This window comes from Melospiza georgiana, chromosome 18 (assembly GCF_028018845.1).
Source record: "Melospiza georgiana isolate bMelGeo1 chromosome 18, bMelGeo1.pri, whole genome shotgun sequence".
Lineage (NCBI taxonomy): Eukaryota > Metazoa > Chordata > Aves > Passeriformes > Passerellidae > Melospiza > Melospiza georgiana.
Window position 1 is genome coordinate 14211146 of NC_080447.1, and position 23694 is coordinate 14234839.

Sequence of the window (23694 nt, forward strand, 5' to 3'; positions counted from 1 at the left end):
TCATCTTCACTTGCTGGATGATCCCTGCCATGTCTGCCACAGAGCTGCCACACAGGGGTCTGGGGTCTGCCGTGCCCTCAATCTCTGCTGTCACACAGCCCCTCAGGGACCAGGCACCAGCACACTCAGGGGTCTGTCTGCATCACTTGCAGCTATGCTGTCGCGTGGGAGCAGGCACTGCCACATACCAAGCTCCTGGCCTTCAGGAAGCACAGCTGGCAGCAGCTCATCTGCCCTTGAAGTATGGGGGGAACCCCACTGCCAACCTTAAGCTGTTGAAGTTACACCAGGTTTGTTCCACAGCCCCTCTGCCAGCAGCAGCACTGAGCAGGGCAATGAATACTGATGCGTGGCTGGCAGCATGGACAGGAACCTCCCTTCTCTGCTGTATGCTGGCATTGCCAGATGGATCTGTGCGTGATCTTCCCATATGGAGCACCTGGAAGCAGAAGCATGCTGGGCTTTGTGGATGAAGTAGCCTTGTGTGCACAGCTCTCAGCATGTGCAGCGGCACTTATCCTGCCTGTGTTCCCATCGGTCTGCACCACTCCTGGCTCCATCCCCCCAGGTAGTGATCCTGTCACATCCTCAATGACCCACTGCCACATCACCAGGATCACCACCCACCACACAGCATATGCAGGGCTCCCCGGGGGTGAGCCAGCCAAGCACAGACTCCAAGCAGACCTCCTTATTCCATGAAGTGGAGCGAGGAGATATTTACAAACCCCTTGGAGAGCCCAGGGCTCCAGCTCCAGGCCTGGCTCTGGGAGGGCTGTGGGGAGACTGCCCTGTGTTGGTGCAGGGCATGTGAGGGACTGATCTCACCAGTCTGCAGCAATCACAGCATGCTGTTGTGTATTCTGTGCTGACAAAGGTGGTCATATTACCCAGCAGATGGGATGAACCTGCATCAAGGGGCAGAGGCCTGGGTGGGTGCACGGGTTCTGGGGGCTCCCTCAGCCAGGGGACAAGTGCAGCAAAGGGAGGAGAGGCAAGAATCCTTTGGATTCCCTTTGGGGATGCTAAACATAATGTTAAATAGCAGTGATGGAATTTTATTGTGCAAGCACATGTTTGGAACTGGTCTGGGCACCTGCCTGACTCAGAGATGGGACAATGCAAAGGTAGGGATGTGACTGTAGTGCCAGGCAGGGAGAATTCAATTCAATTCAATTCAATTCAATTCAATTCAATTCAATTCAATTCAATTCAATTCAATTCAATTCAATTCAATCTCATTTGGGGCATAGCCCTTCCTCTGGACACAGGAGCCCAGTGTAGGGCCAGCATTACCCTTCTGTTCTGGTAGCACAGACCCTCTGGCAGTGCAGGGCCACACAGTCTGCAGTGGGCAGAGGAGGGTCCTGGAATCCATCTCTTCTTCCTCCTGAAGCTTTCCTGGTTTCATACCTCCTCTCCTGGGAACTTCTGACATGCACAGACCTTTGTCCATCCCACTGTCCACACTCCCAGTATTTTGTGACTGCTCCCAAAATCACAAATTGGCTTGACTTGGTTGACCTCAGTCCCAGAGGAAGCCAGGGAGGGGACACCTGTCACCCCAGGTGGATGTTTGGGCCAGGCACCCACTCCTGGCTGACCAAAGCAGCAGGATGAGCTGAGGAAGAGGGGGATGGGGGGAGAAGGAGGAGGAAAAAGGGGAGGAGGACAGTTCTTGGCTGCTGTTTGCCCATAGTTGTTTGCCCATGGCATGCACATGTGAACCCTGATGCTGCCACTCCTCTGTGTGCTGACAATAGGGCAGCTCCCACAGGACACCATGCTATTATCAACAATGACATCATGGTGGTTGAATTCTGGAGCTCTCAGAACTTCTTCCCAGGGCCTCCCATGGCAGAGTACCCCCGTGGTTCCCAGCTCCTCTGGGCAGGAGAAAAGCTCCTCCCTCTGCTTGGGGCTGCAGGAGAAATTGGGCTTTCCCTGCCTCCTCTTCCTCCTCTCCTGAGAACTGCAGCCGTGGGTGTGATGATGTGCCAAGATCCTCCTTAACAGTAGGTCCCTGGGAACTATGCAGTGTGTTTAATTCACAGGCTGGCATGAAGAGAGGCCAGAGGAGCAGACCTGGGGTGGATGTAGTGCTGTGCCCTCAGAGACATGGCAGAACCTGGGCATGGGCACATCCCAGAGATGGGTCAGGACAATGGATGGGTTAAGGGCTGCCCTTGGTGTGGAGGCTGGGCAGCACAGAGTGGCCAGGATGATGCACAGGAAGGTGTCCTGGGGCACACAGTGCAGCTGGAGGGCAGTAGCAGCAGGAGGGCAGCAGTATGGCAGCTCTGCTGCAGCCAGACCAGCCACAGGGACCACCTGCCTGCACAAAACTGGTGCCACTTGCTTAGGACAGGGTACTCATGCCTAAACATGTCCCCATTTCTCAGGCATGATTCACATCCTGCTAGGAGCCAGGGCAGGATCAGGTGTGATGGATCCCTCACATCCTGCTGCTGGCAGGGGCACTGGGCAACCTCCTACCTGCCTGGGGGTGCTGTTTCATCTGGGATAGGAAGGAGCCATGTGACAAGACAGGTCCCACTTTTGGGGTGCTACATTGCCCAAGGAGGACCAGTGCTGCCACATACAGAGGGCTCCAGTTGTCCCACTTGGCTGGCTGGTATGGGGACCAGCATATGGAAAGCACACACCACTTCCCCATGAGCTAGAAGCAATTTGCCCCAGGTGTGGGTCTTGGGGGCTGGATCTCTGTTGTGCCTCTTTACCTGCATAGAGGAAGAGTCTATCCCTCTGTCTGCAGGCTCTTGCCTGTTGCCTGTGCAGGTACAGGAGTAATGCTGGCGAGTACTCTGGGGCTATCTGCTCAGGACACGCACCTGCGCTCCTGGTGGAGCCTCTCCAGAGGGTAGATCCACACATGAGGTGCTGGGTTAGCGTCCTTCCTCTCCATGCCCACCCCAGTCCAGTTCAATTTGTGCTGTGGGGGGTTGCAGCACTGGGGCTCTGAGCTCCTGCCCCACCACAGCCTTGGCTTGTAGGAGTTAAATGCTAGAAAAATGAATCCATTTCCCTCCACTGACCTTTGGCCCCTGTCCTGCACAGAATCCCCCAAGGATCCTGAGAAGCGAGCACAGTCTGTCCCATTCCCTGCCCTGCCACAGGAGTCAGTGGGTCTATCCTTCAGCACCACATCCGTCACAGGAGCCTGGTTCTGCTTCTGCTGCAGTGCCTCTGACACAGCCTGCTCCTACCTGGGCACCTCTTGGCCATGAGTCTACTTTGCCTGTGCCCAGGAAGGAGGGGAGAGAGAAACACTCTCAGTACCCAGCACTACAGGAGCCCAGGAGCCCAGGGCACTGCATAGCACCCCACAGTGCAGGATGCAGCCACAAGCCATGTCCACCAGAAGCAGAGGGAGCCCTCAGGCAGAGGCTGCCATGGAACTAGCATCTGCTCAGGACATGACTCCCCAAGCTGCAGCCTGTTCCCTGGCAGTGGGCCCAGACAACTAGAGTGCTTGAAAACTGTCAGGGCCTTGGTGTCAGCATCTCGAGCTACCACAGGGCTGCCAGCTTGCAAAGAAGAGTGGGAATCTCTCTTCCCGTCTGTATGCTGGCATTTCCAGATGGATCTGTGCATGGCAACATGTGTACCCAGGCTGAATGCAATGGTCCCTGTCCTGCTGCACAGCCGCTGCTGCCAGGGCCTGTAGAGGCACTCTGTGGCATCTGAACTTCCCATGGAGCTGTGCCCCTGATTAGATGGCACTGGTAGGCTGCAGAGTTTCCCCTCCAGCCAGCCCAGACCTCCAAATGTCCCTTGTCTGACCGTCCTTCCTTCCAAGGGGTTGTATCCCTCCTGCCATGCTGACCCACAGGACTCTCATCCTGCTTTTCTCTGCTCCTTGAGCAGTGGTAAGAAGTAAGGTCCCAAGGGGACCTCAGCTCCTGGCCACATCAGAAGCTCCACCTGAAGCTGGAGAGAAATATCTTTGTGCTATCAGAACTGAGGGAGGCTCCAGCTCAGCTGCAGCTCTGGGATCTCACATGAAGCCCTGGCACTGGGGGAGGTTGCTTCAGTATTTCCACAGACAAGACATTCCTGAGAGGTGACCTGACAGCAAGCTTCCCTCCTGCCTTTCCAATTTCTCTGTCATACTGAATGACTGCAGCTCTTTTTTTTTCCTTTTTGAGACACCTTAAAAGCCCATAAATCAAATGTTGAGATCTGCTGTGGCCAAGAAAGGAAGCATTTGGAAAAAGAACAGGGGTTCAGGAAAGATGCCACTCCTGGTCACTTAGCCCTAAAACCAGGATCCAGACATCTCCAAATACTTCTCAGCCTGAAGAAAAGAAGGCTCTAGGGAGACCTTCCAGTACTTAGTGGGGGCAGGTAGTGATAGGATAAGAGGGAATAGTTTAAAACTGACAAAGGAAAGATTTAGGTAAGATATTAGGAAGAAATTTTTCCCGGTGAGGATGGTAAAGCACTGGCACATTGCCTAGAGAAGCTGTGGCTGCCCCATCTCTTTAAGTGTTCTGGGCCAGGTTGGACAGGTCTTGGAGCAACCTGGGATAATGGAAGGTGTTCCTGCCCATGGCAGGGGAATGAAATGAAATGAGCTTTGAGGTCCCTTCCAGTCTGAAGTGTTTTGTGAAACACACCAACCCTTTCATGGCTTTCTCTGAAGACTAGAGCAGCCATCTGCATCTCCAAGAATCCTGCCTGTCAGTTAGGGGTTTTGACCACCAATACACTGGGAAGAAATAAAGGAATTGTTTTCCAGATTGCCCTAAAAAGTGGCTTTATTTACAAACTGTATGTCAACACCAAGATGACTCTTCTTGCAGGGATGGGTTTGGGGAAGGTCCCCCAAATCACTGGGAGTAGAGACCAGAATAGCGCTACTGCGCCACAAGCAAGTGCCATTTGCCATAAGCAAGGCCAAACAGACTTGGGTAGAGGTGGCCAAACCCCCTGGACTGCCCAAGTCTTCTCTGCAGCCTTGTGCCAAGGCAAACAGAGTGTCCTGGAGCTGTGACACTGCCCGCATGGAGGGAGACAGAGCCCCAAGTGCAGGGTTCAGCATGGCCCACACTCACAGACTGGCTGCAGGCAGCCCTGGCTAGAGACACAATTTCACCTCCAGGGCTGAGGAGCTGGGGACAAATCTGCCTCAGCACTCAGAAGTTGCTCTCTTGTGGTCACTGGCAGCGTGGAAACTGTATCACAGACACCAGTGCTATATGACCCCAAGAAACCTGAAAGCTGTAATGTTTTGGAGCACCTGTACATAACCAGACCTGATATTTGCTAATGAGCCACATCACACACAAGTCAGTTGGGTGTGCTGCTCCCAATGGGTCATGTCCTACCAACAGGTGGAGGGCCTGGCTGTCTGTCACACCTCTGGGCTTTCTGCTGCCTGATGGCTGCCCTATGCTCCAGGACAACCATGTCCTTATGGATCAAGAGGATGAGGTTTCATCTGTTACTCTCTGGTGACACGTCTATTTGCCTCTGCACTTGTCTCAGGCAGGGGCCCTTCTGTCTCATTTACCATTTACTTGAAATAGTAAACTATTTCAAGACCAGACTCTTTTCTGAACATATTTTCTCCTTAGAGACACTTGATTCTCCCCGGGACAGTCACAAGGAATTAAGAAGACTTGGAAAAATATTCCTGAGTATATTCTTCAGGGCTGCTCCTCCCCAGGACCATCCTTCTCCTTTCCTGCAGCTCCATGCCATGTCCTCTTGCACTACCTGAATTTTGTGGGCTCATCATGAGTAGATATTTCTTGGCAATGCTGCACCTTCTGTGTGCAAAACATGAGAAGTTTTCCTAGCTGTAATAAATCTCACTACTTACTGTTCTTTTCCATTATTTTTATAGTGGTTTGTAGACTTTTCTCTGATGCATAGCTGGCTGCACTACCAACATCCTTTTTTGGTTCCCTCCCTGCTTTGCACAAACTCAGATATGAAAGCTGTAGACTGGAGACCATCTGTGTAGGGAGCAATACTCTCATGCCAGGGCTTTGCTTCTTCTTGTCTTCTTGTCTAGATGGCTTATGTAAGAAAGAACTAAACAGACACCTGGTTGGGAGTTTTCCCTGCCCAGCTGTGATTCTGCCAACACCTGCATTGGACTCCTAATCCTTGCTGCTATGCCTAATATATACAACAGGCAGGGTGAGCTGTTGCATTAAAATGCCCTATCCATACACAATGAGATTCACAGAGCTTTTCACAGAATCACAAAATAGTCTGAGATGGAAGGGACCCAGAAGGATCATCAAGTCCAACTCTTAAGTGAATGGCCCAAAGGAGGATCAAACTCACAGCCTTGGAGTTACTAGCACCATGCTAGTAACTGACCAACTGAGATTGCTAGTACTGCATTCAGCATTTCACATGTGATCGCCAATTAACTTTGGAGATAGAAGATTAATTTATCCACTGGAAAGCCACTATGAACAAGTATGCAGCAAAAACTCCCACCAGCATCCCATGATGCTCTGCTGGCTCCCCATGAAGCGCTTTCCCATCCTTCCCTTTTCTGGAGGTCATTCTCCTAAGTCCCAACTTCAGTCACTGAACTACAGTCAACTGCAGCTCCATCATGTATGGCAGTTACAAACCAGCACTTTGCTCTTTTTGACTCATTTACAGCTGTCAGGTGCATCCCAATCCAGCTACCTCCTTCCATGATATTCCTCTCCCTCCTCAGTGGTATGATGGCACACAGAGAAATCTTAAAATAACCTTTCACAAAAATTCTGCCATTCCTCGCAACTTGTGCCCACATTTCAATGTCTCTTATGCTGTGTTTGGTCCCTCAAGAAGCTGCTCTGCCCGCCACCCAAACCATTCCCCCATTCCCACTCCAGCAGTTGTGATGCAGGACACAAAATCCAGCTGTCACAAAGCAAAGCTTCTCCCAATCACCTCACAGCATTTATGTTTTATATTTAATGCCACACATTTTAACATTCTGCATATCAGTAGGTGGTGTTACAAGTCTCCTCTTCTCCCAGTACCTGTTAAAATGTTCCTGGCCCCAGGTACACATGGTAAAGCGAACCAGCAGAATAATGAAGGATACCATCAACATCCACCAAGATCATAAAATGGATCAAAGTCTCCATCTGATGTTACAAAAATTCCTCACAATTCTTAAGATGCTCCTACAGTGGACTTCTCAAACCACCCCATGGAAACACAGCAGGTACTGCCAGACTGGTCACTGAGGAAACACCACAGAACACACACTGTAACTGCCAAACTTCCCACCGAAAGCAAAAAGAGCAGGCAGCTTGTCCCACCAACTACCATGTGTGACAGACACCATTGCTCCAGGTTCCCTTGAACCCACATCCTATGCCTAGTCTTGTGGCTCAGCCTCAGTGGCAGCAGGAGCATCCAGCTGGTCCAAAACCCATCAGCTACACCTCAACGAGGCTGGGGTGGTGGGCTCCCAGCTGAATGTGCTTCCCTGTGCTGGGCAAAACTTGCACCAACATGCTGCATGCTGTTACTTCTTCTCTTGAATCCTTTGGCCTCCAGTCCTCTAATTTTTCTCCATGTTTCAGGGAAGCACTTGCTCAAGAGACACCCAGCACCTATCAGTTACTGGCATCCCAAAAGGAAGTTGAGCTTCACATGTCTGCATACCTGGAAGCTGGTGCCTGCTTGTTCCAACAGCTACAGCCCAGCAGCCTGACCTCAGCTCTGCCACAAATCTGGGAGAGGGGGAGTGTGGCCAACCACTTGTGTGCTCTGATGGCAGTCATGCCAAGGTGCATCCCTCAGTGCAGGCTCACACTCCTCTCTGCCTGGTGCATCTCCAGACCATGAATCCAGCAGACACTTGTGAACACTGCAGAGCCCTGGGTGCAGGGCAGGGTGTTTCTCCACAGCAGGGACCATGTGGTGTGCCTAAAACCCTTTCCAAACTATGAAACTGGGCAGCACCTTTGCCATCCAGTGGGAAAGCAAGTCCCTCAACAAGCAAAGGCATTGGAGAACCTCAGGGAGGAGAAGGCAGGGACAAATTCCAGTTGTGGCACTTGACCCACACTGTCTGCTCTTCATGCTGTGAGCTCCAGGGATCTCACATGCTCTGAGATCCCACGGCCTCTCTTTCAAGGGCTCCCCATTGCTGGCAAGTGACCCCTTCCCTGCACAGCTGATGCAGGGAGGCAGGGAGGCTTGGTTTCTGCCCCCTAATTCTCCCATCCTCTTCCGATGTGCGTTCTTTCATACTCCTCATTTGCAGTGCATAAGTCAGATGGAAAACTCTTCCCAGGTTTAACTAAGGATAAATTATTTTCTCCCCCTTGCTATGACAGTGGCTGGATTAAGACCTTAGCTATATGTGAACAGTGGAAGGAAGCCCACATCATGGCCAGAACCTGAGCCACATAATCAGCCAAGGATTAAATCTCTTTGGGGCAGGGAAAGGAAATACTATCTTAGAGCAAAATATTTAGATTCTGTGGAATATTGGCTAATTACAATATTTCTCTTCAAATAGAACATTTATTGGAACACTGAAACAAATATTTGAGAACACTACCAAAGCCTTGAGTAATTCGTGAGCAAAAGTGTTCCCTCATTTTTCAGGCAGCTTCCCCAGTTACTGTTTGGAGTTGGGATGACTTCAGGTGGGACTGAGGTGCACTGACAGATCTGGTGGCATGCATCCCTGTGGCCTGGAAATGCTGAATCCCTCCTGGCAAGGGTCACCTCCCAGTTTGAACCAAATGGCTGGGTGTGCTGGAGTGCGAGACGGGCTGTCAGCTTCCAAGACCCTGCCAAGCAGCTTGGGAAAGGACCTGCAGAGCTCTTCCCCTGTCTTTCAGTCCTGTCTGGAGAGCTGCAGAGGGATGTGGACACAAATGAGATTTCTTAAATGGCCTTTTCTGAGATTCTGATAAAGTGAGCTGCTAATGTAAGTCACACTCACAGCTGCCATGTCAGGAGACTTGTTCAGTGATGCTGGGGGTCACATTCCACTACCATGGCTGCAGAAGCAAGGCAAACCCACCCGCAGAACCCTAGCAGATTTGGTGTAACGCTCCCAAGCCCACCCTGGCCCCAAACAGCTCCATCACATGCTTTGCCTTCTATTTTGCCCCCATTTCCCCCTACCATGTGAACAACCTAGCCCAATTCTTCCTCTCTCACACTCAATTTCTGCTGATTTTGCACCCTTGTTCAGTGATTGTAGCCTTGGTGAGTGATCCCAGTCAGGCAGCACTGCTGATACTCACCCCTTTGTCTGGCTATTTCTTGCTTTTTGCTCAGCCTTTGGAAAGGGCTGGCATCTCTTTGGCCTAGCAGTCACCTCTCCATTTAACCTCAGCCCAGAGCCAGACACTTCCTTTAAATTTTGCACTACTGTCATTAATACTGGTATTTTCCTACATTTCAGCCAGTGCCACCTGATGCAACACCAAAACTGACTTTCAACACAGGCTGGAGTCTCTTCATTGGCTTTCACATACCCATTATCCCACATGCCAGTAGGAGACAAGCCACCATGACACTCCTGTGAGCCTATGGATACTCTGCTCTTCCTTACATTAGGTGGGGCAGGGTTAGGGAAGGAGTTTGGGAGAGGCACACAGGCAAAACCACTTTCACAAAACAAAATCCATTGTCTTTTCAAAATATTATGCAGATGATGTATTATGCAGATCACCAATGCAGGACAAAGAAGCGAGGCTTAGGATGTATTGAACAAGCAAGATGATATCACACATCCTCCAAAGGAATGGGATTACAGGATTGATGAGGACTGGTGAAACCATCATGAGATGATCCAACTGTGCTGATAAAACATTTCCTGACTTTGTTTCTCTTAAAGAAAATAACTAGGTTTGGATGGAAGATCTGAGTAACAAGAAATAACTTCAGGGTGAAGTTGCTGAAAAAATGATACTGCCTCACAGATTCTTTTTTTCGCCTCCCAAGAACTTCCCACAGATTCTTTTTTTTCGCCTCCCAAGAACTTCCCAGCTTCCTGATAGTCCTAGCTCAGGCTAGGGACAGTCTCCAGAGCTGCGTACTGACAGAGTGCTGACATCTTTTTCCTACAGTACTTCTGCTCCTCACACCATCTCTTGACTGCCAGACTGACCAGCTTCCCCCAAACCCTGACATTCCAGGGAATATATTACACATCTGTGAAGTTCCCCTCATTCTCTCCCACCAAGGCAGTCAGCTCTTCATGTTGATGTCAGATTCCTATAAGGCAGAAGGGCAGCCCAGGGCTCTCATGCACCTAGCACTTGTCTAGAGCTAAAGCTAGGAGAGATGAATGCCTTCAGAGATGACAGAAGACATTTGATCCATGGTGGCATTCCCAGCAAATGCCAGAGGAGCAGTTATCTAGTCATCACTGAGAGATGCTTTGATGGAAATTACTGGCTAAGCCCTGCTCTCTCTGTAGCACTCTCCATGTATGTTCTGATGTGGTGATTCATCTGTTCATCTCTTCATTGGTACCACAGCTCAATCTACTAGGATGTTGCTTCCATGAGACACCCAAGATTTTCCCATAAGCTTTTCATTATAAGAGTATGTTTTTGGTTGCTTTCAAGTTGCCATACTGAAATTACCTGAACTACCCATGTCAGGCACACATCCATCAGCCTGAGTTAAACAGACACTGAGTTGGACCAAACCCACTAGAAACACAGTCCACGTATTTCAAATAATGAGACAGGAAAAACTATTTATTCATAAAAGGAATTGTACTAGTTTGCTACCTTGTTAAGAAGCCTGCACACCTTCTTATGTTGGTTGAAGCCACTAAAAACATCATTGTTCCAGCTCAGAGCAGAAAGCCTCTGGCCTTGGGTCCTTTGCAGCATCCCTGTGGACCCTTGTGGATCTTGACCAAAATATTAATTTCTGACAGTGAGTTCATGCCATACATAACTCTTTCAAGTTTGTGGGGCAAAGTCTTGTAAGACACCACGATCGCTCCTTTTCTGCCATCTTCTTGTAGGCTCTTCTGCCTGTCTTTCCTGCCAAGGCACAGGGTGTTTTCTGCAGTAGGACTGAGGCGGTGACATGATGCTGTAACAGCTGTGACATTTTTTTCATGTTATTAATTCATTAATCAAACCTGGGCTCAGGACACTGGGAGCCTGACTGGCAGCAGAGAATCCTCTCTGTTCACCATTCTGCTGACAATTCGCTCCAAGATGTCTCCCTGTTCTTAATCACCCTTTCTACTCTTCTGCAAGCTCATTTACAAAGTAATTCCTGACAACCAGTGTCTCACCGAGAATGGTACCTAGACTGAAATAACAAATTTAAATCCATGAAGTGACATTTCCTCAAAACAAAGCATTGAGAAATTGACACCTGGCACTACAGAAAAGGTCTCTGAACTGCTATGCCAGTACCTTCCACATGTAGGTGCTCATCTTTGAACATCTTGCTCTGCATGTCTTGTAAGGACTGACACACAGATGGTTCACAAAACTACTGCAGAATTTAGGCTTCCCAACATAGGAGAAAAAGACACTTCCATGAAGAGAGGTCCAACTTCATGATACTTACGTTTAGTCAGCAAATTGCTCTGCTACTTGATGCAAATGATGGAGAAGCTGGGCAGATGTGCCTGTGAACACAAGAAACAGGGCTGCTTCAGGTCATACAGGGAATAACTCCTTACTAGGAGAAGCCAGGAAGAAAACACTTCCTTCTAAAAGTTTGACTTCAGGGTTGTGTTCCTGGATTGTATTGAATTGACATGGAGATACAACTCATGCTCAAGAAAAGGAATGCTTCTGATGCTTTTTGACATAGCTCTTCTCTGTGAGTGAGACTGGCATGCTCTGTCTAAAGGAGAACACCTCACGTGTTTAGGAGGCAGCAGCATTCTGTACTCACAGCAGAAGTTCCCATTCTGTACTGGGAGACAATGAGAACTCATCACACGGCAGAGGCAGCATATGGCATGACATGAAAGAATGAACCAAAAAGCTGTGAGGCAACATGACTTCAAGCCCACTAAAGGAAGCTGCTTTGAAATTCTTTCTACAAACTCAGGGCAATGGAAAAGAGGTCCATGCCAATCTGGTTACTGGGGCTTGCAACTGCACCCAATCTTCTTAGAAGAACCAAGGTGAATGCTTGGTAGAACAGCACTGACCTAGAACTTCAGCAGCTTCCGTCATGAAGTAGACAGAGGACCTTGCATCCAAAGGCAATGCCATTTTTTCCTTCCAGAAAACAACAGATAAAGGCAGGATCAGTAAACACCTGAGGATTACTGGTGATGTGTCAGTTTTATGTTTCACTGCCTGTTTATTTCATTCTGACAACTGAAAACCTAATTTCTACAATGCAAAGTTTTACATTTCTTCATGTACATAAAGACCGAATAAAGCTACAAACAGTTAACTTGGGAGACCTCACAGGTGTGTGAAAAAGACACTTTGCTGCACTCATGGCACTTGTCTGGTGCAGAATCTGGTACTTACCACTATGACGACTCCTGCATTAAGTATTAGCTTAGCAGGCTAGTATCTTGACAAATAGGGAGAAAAAGAACAATTGTTGACTCAAGGCCCACACAGATGTAGAAGCAGTTACCTTCAACTTGCAGAACAATGGCCACATAAATAAACTCTTCAATGACCTCAGTCTATGGCCTGGACTTCAGTGGAAAGAGGCTTAACAAAATGCTGTGCCAGATTAAGGACCCAGCAAACACTATGTGGGACTGCATGGGAACTTACACCACAGCCTAGAAACACAGATTTTGAACAGTGTGGAATCAAAAGACTAGTTTTACAAGGAGACTTGGGGATTATCTCAGAGTAAGAAACTTAGCCTTAGGGTTAAAGAAGAGCAGTACACTTTGCCCCAAGCTCCACTTGTACAGGCTGCACAAACCACCAACCCACAGGTCATTTATGAGGAAAGTTATGTGTACCAGAGCAAACTGCTGCCTTCTACTACACTGGAGACTTCAAAAATGAGGGGGTACTGCCTGTGACACCTGAGCAGCCAGATTTATTTTGCTCATTACTGTAAGATGCAGAGATCTTGGGACTGAAAGCAGAGATTCCACAGATCCTGGAAGAGAAATTCAGGGAAATGGTGCTGGTAGCAGAAGAAAAAAAAAAAAAAAAAAGAGGCTGCCTGTCATAATCAGTATAACTGAAAGATCTAGAACTATTTAAACAAAGTTTAGGGAGAGAGTTTCCAAGGAAAAACAGCTGCCCCAAAAGACGGCAAAGGTGAATTTCCAGTGGGAAGACTTTCATCTCTAAAGTACTGAGAAATTCAGCAGTTTGCAGCAGTGGGACACAGGCCAAATGGACGGAGAGGTTCCTATCAAAGCATGGCTCTGCCACGGCCAAGGCAGAGCTGTGATGTAATCTAAATGCTGCTTTGCAAAAGGTGAATTCATTCCATTACACCTTGGGCCAATGTCTGGCAGGTGAGAGAGCCAGCAAATGAAGGTATAAATCTTTCAAGACTTGGGCAAGAGAGAACAAAGAGCAGAAGTCAGGAACATGTCTGAAACCTACTGCAGAACAGCTAGGGAAAGTGTAAAAATTAAATTCTGACTTAACCTTTGTCAAATTGAGCACCACCAAATGGTGAGATCGTAATGAGCAATTTCCTGCCTGGGCTGACCAAATGAAATAGAACTGCATTGTACGGGTCTTCTACCAAGGGCCAGATCCACAGAACAGTCAGATCCCATAGGAAAAGCAGGAAGGTGGTCAGCTGCTCTGTCCACACTGCTGCAGTACTCAGATAATGTTGTCAATCTCTCCAACACCAGGAAAGAAACATTGGCTGCTCCCTGAAGGTAAGATGATGAGACAAAGTTCCTGATAGGCACAGAGATACTCAGATTACCTAACAGGACAAGGTTGATATGATGCATAAGTTCAGGCTCATGTTCCTCAGGAACACATATTTGGGTAATTACCTCGCCCTTACACTGACAGGATTTATATTGCTTTTGAATATCTGCTGCTGACATTGATTACAATGTAACAAAATAAATCCTGAGCACAACAGATGATGCTACAATCTACAGTAGACTCATTGATTGTCATAAACCCAATATACCAAAACATAGTTCTCAACAGCAATTTTCCTAATTCTTTAATGCAGTTCAGTGTCCTGCTGTGCAAAGCTTTTGAGAGCTAAGGTCTAAAAGGGCCACTGCACACACATGCACAGTGATTTTTTGACACCTTCACAAGGCGTTTTCTCTAACACACAGAAAAATCCCTGCCAGGAGGAACGATACAACTTGCTGGCCTGAACAGGCCAAACTGAGCATAAACAGAACTAAATGCTGTTCTAGGAAGTGAAGTTCTCAGGCCAAAGCCGCAGACTTGTCAGCTCAGGCTCATACACAACTGGGAATGGGGGTCAAACAACTCAAATATGAAACTCATCAGGTTTTAGCCATTTACCAATTATGAGTAACATTTACATTTAAGTTTTCACCACATGTGTTGGATACCACAGAATCATGGAATGCCTTGGGATGGAAAGAATCTTAAAGCTCATCTTGTTATACCCCCTGCCATGGGCAGGAACATCTTCCACTAGGCCACGTTGCTTCAAAAGCCCTGTCCAACCTGGTCTTTCACACTTTGAGAGATGGAGCAGCAACAGCTTCTATGGGCACCCTGTGCCAGGGCCTCACCACTCTCCCATGGAAGTTCTTCTCATTATTCCAATAACCTTGCCCTCTGACAGTGGGAAGCCATTAGCCCTTGTCCAAAGTCCCTCTCCAGCTCCCTTGGAGCCCGCTGAGGTACTGAAAGACTGCAGTAAGATCACCCTGGATGCTTCTCTTCCCCAGGCTGAATAATCCCACTCCCATAGCCTTCTTTTTTTTCCTCTAATGAATAAGATTCTATTGGAAAATTTAAAGTGCTTCTTTTTTTTAACAAAATCTTTACCTTTTCCCTTTGGTGCCCTATAAATAAAGTATCAAATAATGTTTATCCTTTTTAAATCTGCTATCTTACATGTTTCATTCTTGCTGGACATTCTTCAAGAAGAAATATACCACAATAATTTCTGCACAGACTGAATTCCTTCAGATTTTAAATTCCTTCCTGGATATTAAATTCAGATTCCTAGTATCCAAGACACAGCCATGCTGTTTCAGAGTCCATTTCAGAAGAATGATTGGAGTTGTTTTTCCATTGGACAAGTCAGATGCTCAGACAAGTATTCCTAGTCTTCAGGGATCCTGCGTTCAGGTTGTATTTCGTGGGGATGGGGGCAATGATGGGTGCAGAAGAGAGGTAGGACAGCCCCTGAGCTCAATTCTTTCACATTTCAAGATGAACCAAAAGCACAGAATTGAAGCAAGAATATTTATGATTTTATATACCCTTTACATTAATGTATTTTGGTAAGTATGAGCACTCTCAGGAGCTTCTCCTCGGCGACTTCGTAGTGCCTTCACCAGCGCAGCAGGACTGGCACCCGCCGAAATCCGCGCGGAACCGTCATAAGAGATCAGCGGCGGGATCCTTCCATTCAGATGGGTCCTGGAGCCACTCCCGCCGTTTGGGACCGGCGGGCCTCACCCGCTTCAACCTGGCACCCAGCAGTTACCGCCAGCTGGCGCCCTCCGCGCAGGCCGCCGGCACCGCGGCGATCTAGCCCCCCCGCTCCGGCGACCTCGGCAAAGGCCGGAGGGAGCTACCGCGCCCAGGCCACCTCACCGCGCAGCGGGGCCCCGCCACGGCCGCGGCCCCGCCCTAGGAGGCCGCGGCCCCGCCCTAGGAGGCCGCGGCCCCGCCCTAGGAGGCCGCGGCGGCCGCTCCCGCGGCGCTGAGGCGCTCGGCTGCCGCCTTGAACGGAGCCTGAGGGAAAAAACGGATCCCGCGCGCCGCGCGCACCCACCTCACCGCTCCCACCCGGCCGCGCGCACCCGTCACGCGGCGGCGCAGGGCACACATTGGCCGCGCCGAGGCACTTGCATCACGTGCCCCTTCTTGACCAATAGGGGACAGCCGCGTGGCTCCGCCCCGCGGGGACAGTTGCTGTGCCGGGCGCAATCCCAGCGCGGCGGAGACAAAGCAGGCCCGCACCGCACCGCACCGCACCGCACCGCACCGCACCGCACCGCACCGCACCGCACCGCACCGCACCGCACCGCACCGCACCGCACCGCACCGCACCGCACCGCGGCGGCGGGGCGCGGCATAACGAAGTGCAGTGCAGTGCAGCGCAGTGCAGTGCAGCGCAGCGCCGGCTGCTCACCCGGCCGTCCCCCGTGACCGGCAGGGGGCGGGGCGCGCTCGAGGCGTGCGCGGCCGCCGGTGCATGCGGCGCGGGCGCAGGCCCAGGCCCGATGGCGGCCACGGCCGCCATGTCCCTGAGTAATTACAGCAGCCTGAACCGGGCCCAGCTTACCTTCGAATACCTGCACACCAACTCGTGAGTACCGGCTGGGGTGGGGTGGGCCTGCGGCATCCGGCCTGCTGGGGACACCGCCTCAGTGCGATGGGCCCGGCCGAAGCCACGCGGGCCAGTGGGGTTGAGCGGCTCCCTGCCCCCGGCCCCGGCGCTTCGTGGTCCTTCTGGGGACCGGCTTTTGTATCCCGGGCAGGTCCACGGGTCACGGAGAGCCGGTGCATGGGGACAAGAGGCCCCAGGAGGAGCAAGGAGTCACCTTGGGCAACCAAACCCGCACGGTCGACCTCTGTGGAACAGTGTGTGTGCGCTGTCATGCCAGCCACCATCCCTCTGTAGCATCTGGCTTTGTGTGTGACTAACAGGATTATGGTACTCTTTTTCCAGCCAGATTTTTTTGCATGTCGCCAGTGAATCCCCCAAAATAACGCCTCTTGAGAAGAGGCAAAGCCATTATTGAAGATGAGTTTCTTGTGGGTGCATGTCTAGAAAATGAGGAGCACCATCAGGGAGCAGCACTTAAGTGGGGTCAGGCACCCATCAAGACTGCCTGCTGCTCCTGAGCCTTGTAATGGCAAGTATAGAGGAGATGGAAGAGCTCGTTCTGCCCAAACTGGAAGAACTCTGTGGAACCACTTGGCATTGCTTCATTTGGATCAGCTGGTCACCGGCGAAGATTGTCTGCTGATGTTCTGTGGAAGAGTTGACTTACTGTCCATCAATAGAAGAATAAATAAAGTGCAGGCTTATCTTTTTGTTTCCCTTTTCAGCATGTGAAGGATCAGTGGTCTACAGCAGTCTAAAGATGGCACAGAAACATGGGCAACTTGGTTTCAAAGGATTTTTGTCTGGTTTGTTTTGTTGGTAGTGAGATACATCTACAAGAGCAATGCAAGAGCAGTTAAGACTAATCTCACATATGCCAAAACCATTACAATCCATTTATTTTCAGAATCAGGAAAGTAATGGGCTTTGAGCAGGGAAATAAACCTAGTAATGGCTCCATGTCACTGCTCTTTAGCTTGGCTGGTGGCAGTTGCATATGAAGTGAACAATCTGGTGCCTGAAGATGGACAGTACTGAGTCATGTTGTAGTGCTGTTGTTGATTTGTGAAATTCTCATGTCCAGCTCCAGAAGACAATCTTTTTTTTGTGGATAAGAAGACTGTGCAGATGATGACAATGCTCTTTCAGCAGCTTGTGTTTGCCTGCAAAGCTCCAGAACTCTGTCCATCTTCATAAGAAGATAAAGCCTGTGCTAAAGACTGAGTTGTTGCTGCTGTTGTCAAGTATATTAAAAGTACTTCATGTTGCCGTTGTGCTTACGCTACTGTCTGCTTGTGGTGTGCTGCATGTCTGCAGTGATACCTGCATTACTGAATTCTTGGAAAGAGCTGGAAGCCAATGCTTGGATAAGCCAAAGCCAGAGCTCCTTGTCCATCATGAGCAAAGAGCCTTTTGAGGTTATGGGAATCAGTGCATAAGTGAAATGCTTCCCTAAGAATGGCAATAGGAGTAATGGAAGTCATTATAAAAACAAAGAAAGCAGCAAACTGACCCATAAAAACCAACCTTTCCTGCTCCTCCAGAAAAAAATGAGCAAAAAAGAAAACAAGCTAATCCCCAAATCAACCCTAGGCCAGTATAGAGATTTTGATAGAGGAGACTGGTCTCCTCTGGACTGCTCTCTTGCTTGCTGAGGAACACTGTTGCTTGCTGAGGAACACTGTCCCATCTTAGCTAAGTTCTAGTTCAGTGCTAAGTGTATTCTCATAATAAAGGAGGTGGAAAATTTTTAAATTCTTTAAATTGCAGTGAAAGACCAACCATCTGGCTGCTAGGGTGCAGAGGAAAACCATGCGTTTTTAAATTTTTTTTTCTCCTTCCTTTTAAGACCTTTCAGAAAAGTTTCCATATGTCTGGCTCAGAGGACTCAGTTTGAAGTGCTTTACAGAAGACAGTTGTTCAGGTCCCTGAGCTTGAGGAACTGCAGCAGATCTTGCCAATAGCAGCTTAATGCTTACATGTCTGATGGGATGTGGAGTTGAGCCTCTAGCATCTACATGAATAGATTCAGTTGCCATATTTTTTAAAAGTAAAAATATCACTGTGTTTTTCCAGCTTACTTGAATAGTTGAGTGAAGACAGACTTTTTAGTAAGTTCCAAAGTCATGAGACAGAGGGCAATGGCTTTAGCCTAAGAGTGTAGAGTCACACTAGATAAAAGGAAGATGTTCTTCCCTGTGTGGGTGGGGAGGCCGTCGAACAGGGTGCCCAGAGAAGCTGTGGCTGCTCATCCCTCAGAATGTCCAAGACCAGGTTGGATGGGGCTTGGAGCTACTTGGCCTAGTGGAAGGTATTCCTGCTCATGACTGGAAGTTGGACTAGATGACCTTTAAAAGTCTTTTTCAACCCATATGTTTCTATGTTAAAATTCTTTTAAATCCTAGAATGAAAATCAGGGTGTATAAGCACATGAAAATTGCATGTACATTGTTTTATGACTTTCCAGTGTCATCTGCTTTCCTTTGCATTGGTTTTCTGTAACAATTAAATGCTTATATTAAGACACTTCCAAAGTTATTCATTGAGATGATGCCAAAAATATAACAGAGACCAGACAATTTATATTAGCATATTTTGAATATTTATAATAAAAAATTGAATTATTTTGGTAAAAGTTGAGTTGTGATTGTCTTCTAGCAGTAGGTAGCCTTTAGTTTGCAACTTGTGTGTTGTTGTGTAGCTAAAATTGTCCTGGTGAATACAGTTGGAGTCGAAGAAAGTCACTCGAATAGACTTCAAGATGACTAAATGATGGACTTGAGAAAAACTAGTAATAACAGACCAACAATATGTCCCTACCCCCCATCCACCAAATTCCCTCTTCTTCTTGTGCTTTTTGTCTATTTTGGCCTGAAACAGAGTGCATTATTTAGAGAATGTCTGTTTTTCCTGATGCATGTGCCAAAATAAAACATTTTCCCAGATGTGCTCTCCTTCAGAAGAAAAGTGAAGTCTTGAGTCTCTCATTAGTAATTAGGTACTTGTCTGCAGGATCTGGAGTCCACCTAGGTTCAAGCTGGAAGTTCCTGTAGGAGCAAAACAAGTTTTTCTTCCCTTGGGACATTACTTAAAATGATTCTTTGTTGAGGCGTTTGAAGTTAGTAATGTATTAGAGCCATCTGACTCGACCTTTTGTTACCTACGTTTCAATAAATTGCCAATGTTGGATTCCCCTTTTAGATTCCTTATCAAGCCTCCAGTTCTGCATGGAGCTGGCTCAAAGGGAAGTGCACATTGTGGGATGATCCAGGCCAGTCTTTGTCTACCCAGATGAGCTGTTGTTGACGCTATGGATTTTGATACTCCTTTCCTCCCTTCTATATGTTGTTTCACCCATTGTACGGCAGTAATAGTTGTATTTTGGGTACTCTGATGCAGGTTGTTGTTGCCTCTGATGATGCCTATCTAAAATAAGCTCACCGTGTTTGCAGGTTGCTAGCAAGCTCTGAGAGGCTTTATTTTGCCAACAGTTTGTCTTGTTTTTTTAAAGTTGTACTGCAAGTAAAATAATCCTAAACTTTTTTGAGGAGATGTGAGAAATGGTCACTGGTTGATGATGATGGATGTGAAATATTTCAGGCACTTTTGACTGTAAGGCAAGACCAATGGGTTTGTTTGAGATTAGCTGATTAAATCAGGCCAAAGCACTTCATCTGACTTAAGTTAGATATTGACAAGTGTGTTTAAATTCATAAATTGAATAGAAGACTTTTATAGTACGTATTCATTTCTGTTACTGATAAATAGCTGGAGTGAATTTTCATTGGCTTGTAGCAAGGTTTCCCTTTGCTTGTGTCAGCACAAGAGGTTGCAGTTTTGGGAGATGGTCAAGTTTAGTAGCGTCGGGCTATGTGAATATGTTTTGTTTTGCCTTTCTTGTCTTCTATAGCTGTGCTATCAATTGTTTCGTTTCAGCATCTTTCTTTGGAAATCCTTATTTGTATCTTATTTGCATCTTTTCTTTGAAGTGTTCCTAAAATTGTGGAGTAAAAAGTGCTCTTTAAGCATTGCTACTAGTGCTAAAGCATGCATTTGCTTGTGGGTCACTTCCTAAATATACTTCGGTGATGTTGACCTGTGGAGCTGAATAGACACTTGTAAACTCAAGAGAACATGTGAAATCTGTAATCATCTTACATATCTGCTCACTCACCTCCCCAGTGGAATGGGGAGGTGAATGGTACAAGGCTGAAACCATGGGCTGAGATAAGAACTTTTCAATTATTGGAGGGAAGAAACTTATAATAATAATAGGAAAAAGTGAGAGAAGAATAAACCCCAGAAGTCAAGTGATGCTCAATACAATTGCTCAGCACCCACTGATCCATGCTCTCCCTGTCCCCCAGGAGTGATTGGCACCTCTTGGCCAGCTCCCCTGGTTTGTACACTGAGCAGAAGATTCTGTGGTACAGAATATTCCTCTGGCTGATTTGGGTCAGCTGCCCTGACCATGCTCCCCTCCAGCTGCTTGTATAGCTGACTAGTGCAGGACACTGAAAAGCCCTTGACTTAGGGTATGATTGGCTTGCTACCAGACATCAGTGTGTTATCAACATTATACTTGCACTAAATCCAGAACACAACTCTTAACAACTACTGAGAAGAAGATTAACTGTATCCCTGCTGAAACCAGGTCAGCCGGAAATCATGTTCAAAGGAAGGAATACCAAGATTGTGTTTCTATGGAAGCTTTCTGTTTGGGTAGATAGTCTTCCAAACACTGTTCCCGTTGGTCTTGTCTCTGCGGGAGAGTGGAAATCTCTGTTCCCATGGTTTTAGTGATAACTTTAAAGCCTCATGTGTTTTCCTCTGACTGGAGCTGTGTTGATGGGTTCAGTGTGATCACCCTGAAGATGGCTATGAAGGCGTGTTTTGTGGTTATTAACAGTGTGGACAGCTATATATTTTATGTGTGGGAAGTACCTGTGTGTCTGTTCTTGGAAGGCTGAAAATATGAAGAAATTTCTTCTTGGTCACCTGTTGGCTGTATGTGAGGGTTTTGTGCAAACTGAAACATGCTGATCAAACTGGTTTCTGAGGTCTTAGTCTCTTCATTGAACAACCTGGAGGAGTAACAAATTCCATCAGCTGTTTCTCCACATCTTTGCTGTTAACCTTATGGTGAATGTGGTTCATCTATGTTTAAAAAATTGTTAGATTTGAAGTTAGGTTGCCAGCTTGGTCTTGAAGTGGAGAGATGGCATTTATGTCAACAGACAGTGTATTATAATGATTTTTATTAGCTGCTTAAGTTTTTCTCACCATCTGTTTCAATGTTGAGGCATATAACTAATGGCTTCCACATGGGAGCGGCTTAAAAGAGGTGGAGTTAAAGAGGCTGGAAACTATGTCTCTTGAGATTGTTGAGATTCTCATTTAAAGGTCTCTTTTTTAAGTATTGGTGTAACTCTGCTGATTTCTGTTTCATTGCAGAACTACCCATGAGTTTTTGTTTGGTGCCCTTGCTGAACTTGTAGATAATGCCAGGTATGTACCTGAGACTGCCTAATTCCCAAGGTAACTTTGGTTAAGATTTAATTCACCTATGTATTAGTTGATCTTAAGCAATTTTCACTTCTAGTAGATTTTAAAGAAAATAGAATTTTAATTTAGTATTTCATTTGCTCGTCTTACATTGCCACATCAACTTCCTAAAAGAAAATAATTATGCCTGGAAAGACAAGTTTGAGTGAATCCTGGAACAACTCATATTGGAAAGGAAATTGATAGCAGAAACAAGAGAGATTTAAAGAAAAAACTAGTCTGCCTTTTTGTGTAAAGAAATTGCTAAAATAAATATTACAGGAGCTGTGACTCATCTGATATATAAAAAATCATAGTATCAAACATGACAATGAAAATGAAATCAGAAGCAGGATGCTGAAAAACAGAGCAAGAAATACTAAAGGAATTTTGACACTTCAGGAGATATGGTCTTCGGAAATTGCAGCTGTTGGGCTACCTGTCTCACCTGTGTGTGGAGGGAATCCCTGCTATTGAAGCCTCCCAAGCCTTGCGTGCTTTTGTCTTGAGCTAGAGGAAGTACTGTCATGAAGCACTATGGAAGTATTTTGGGATTGTTTTCTCTCAAATGTGATTTGTCACAGTGTGCATTTTGTGATGTAACAAGCTGAAACTGGGGCATTTTTGAGTTGGAAAGCTTCTGTTTAGGGAATCAGCTGTGTGTGTGTTCGTGTGCACACATGCGGGCTGGCGCTATGTTCATGGTTGCAACAAGGTAAGAAAAAGTAGGGTCTTTGGGGGTGGTTTTCCCTTACCTTGGTTCCCCTCTGGCTGTAGAGAGGTTGTCTTCTGGGAAGAAGTAGCTAGGCTGGGCTGGAAATCAAAAGTGAAACAAAGTGGCTGTGGCATTTGTCAAGTGGGGTTTTGTTACTGCTCTATAGTGCCATGCCTCTAAGTCAGCAAACCAAGGTTGGTTTGGAAAGAGGGCAGTAGTGCTGTACATGCTGTACTTTCAAATACAGAGGAGGATGCAGCGTGTGAAGGGCCTCACTTAAGTGATCTTGTAATGACAGTTTACTGTAACAATCCTGAATGTATTGGAATGAAGGTTTATATGGAGTTACTAAACCTTTTGTAGGCAGCTCAGCAAAAGAACTATAGGTGATGTTTGTTTTGTGTAGGAGGGAGCTCAGAAATGTGTACTCATTTGATTTCCAGCCCCAGAATGACTTTTGTTAGAATGCCAGTGGTACTTCCTGTCACCAGAACTGTTTGTGTGCTAGCAATGTCTTATGCTGGAGTTTAGTTCAAATGGACAGTGTTTTCTGATACTCATGACTGTGGGGCCTCTGTGGACTTTGATCTATACAGCCCGTTATTTTGGAAATGCTTGCGTATGCCTGGATTTTTAGCTTCATTTCTGTTTAACGTTTGGATATCAATTGTGGTTCTATTTCTTTGTAGAGATGCAGATGCCACGAGAATAGACATTTATACTGGTAAGTCACTCATGCTACTTCCTTGCATGTCAGCAATTAAGTCACTAGTTAACTTGGGTTTAGGCTGCAAACGTATGTTGTCCTTGATTGAATAAGAGCGAGAATCTTATGCCCAATCCTGGGGTCAGTACTGGGCCCCTCAAGACAAGAAAGATATTGAGGGGCTGGAGCATGTCCAGAGAAGGGTAAGGGAGCTGAAGAAGGGGCTGAAGCACAAGTCTGATGAGAAGAGGCTAAGGAAGCTGGGGAGCTCAGC

General features: G+C 47.3%; 1 protein-coding gene across 2 annotated transcripts in view; it reads left to right on the forward strand.

The window, feature by feature from the left end:
• Positions 1 to 16311: 16311 nt before the first annotated feature.
• Positions 16312 to 23694, forward strand: part of MORC2 (MORC family CW-type zinc finger 2) — a 49370-nt gene continuing 41987 nt past the window's right edge. For both annotated transcript variants that reach the window (XM_058037285.1, XM_058037286.1), the window contains exons 1-3: positions 16312 to 16434; positions 21910 to 21963; positions 23404 to 23438. In XM_058037285.1, coding sequence (XP_057893268.1) covers positions 16349 to 16434; positions 21910 to 21963; positions 23404 to 23438 — 175 coding nt within the window. In that variant the 5' untranslated portion in view covers positions 16312 to 16348. The remainder of the gene's footprint in view (positions 16435 to 21909; positions 21964 to 23403; positions 23439 to 23694) is intronic.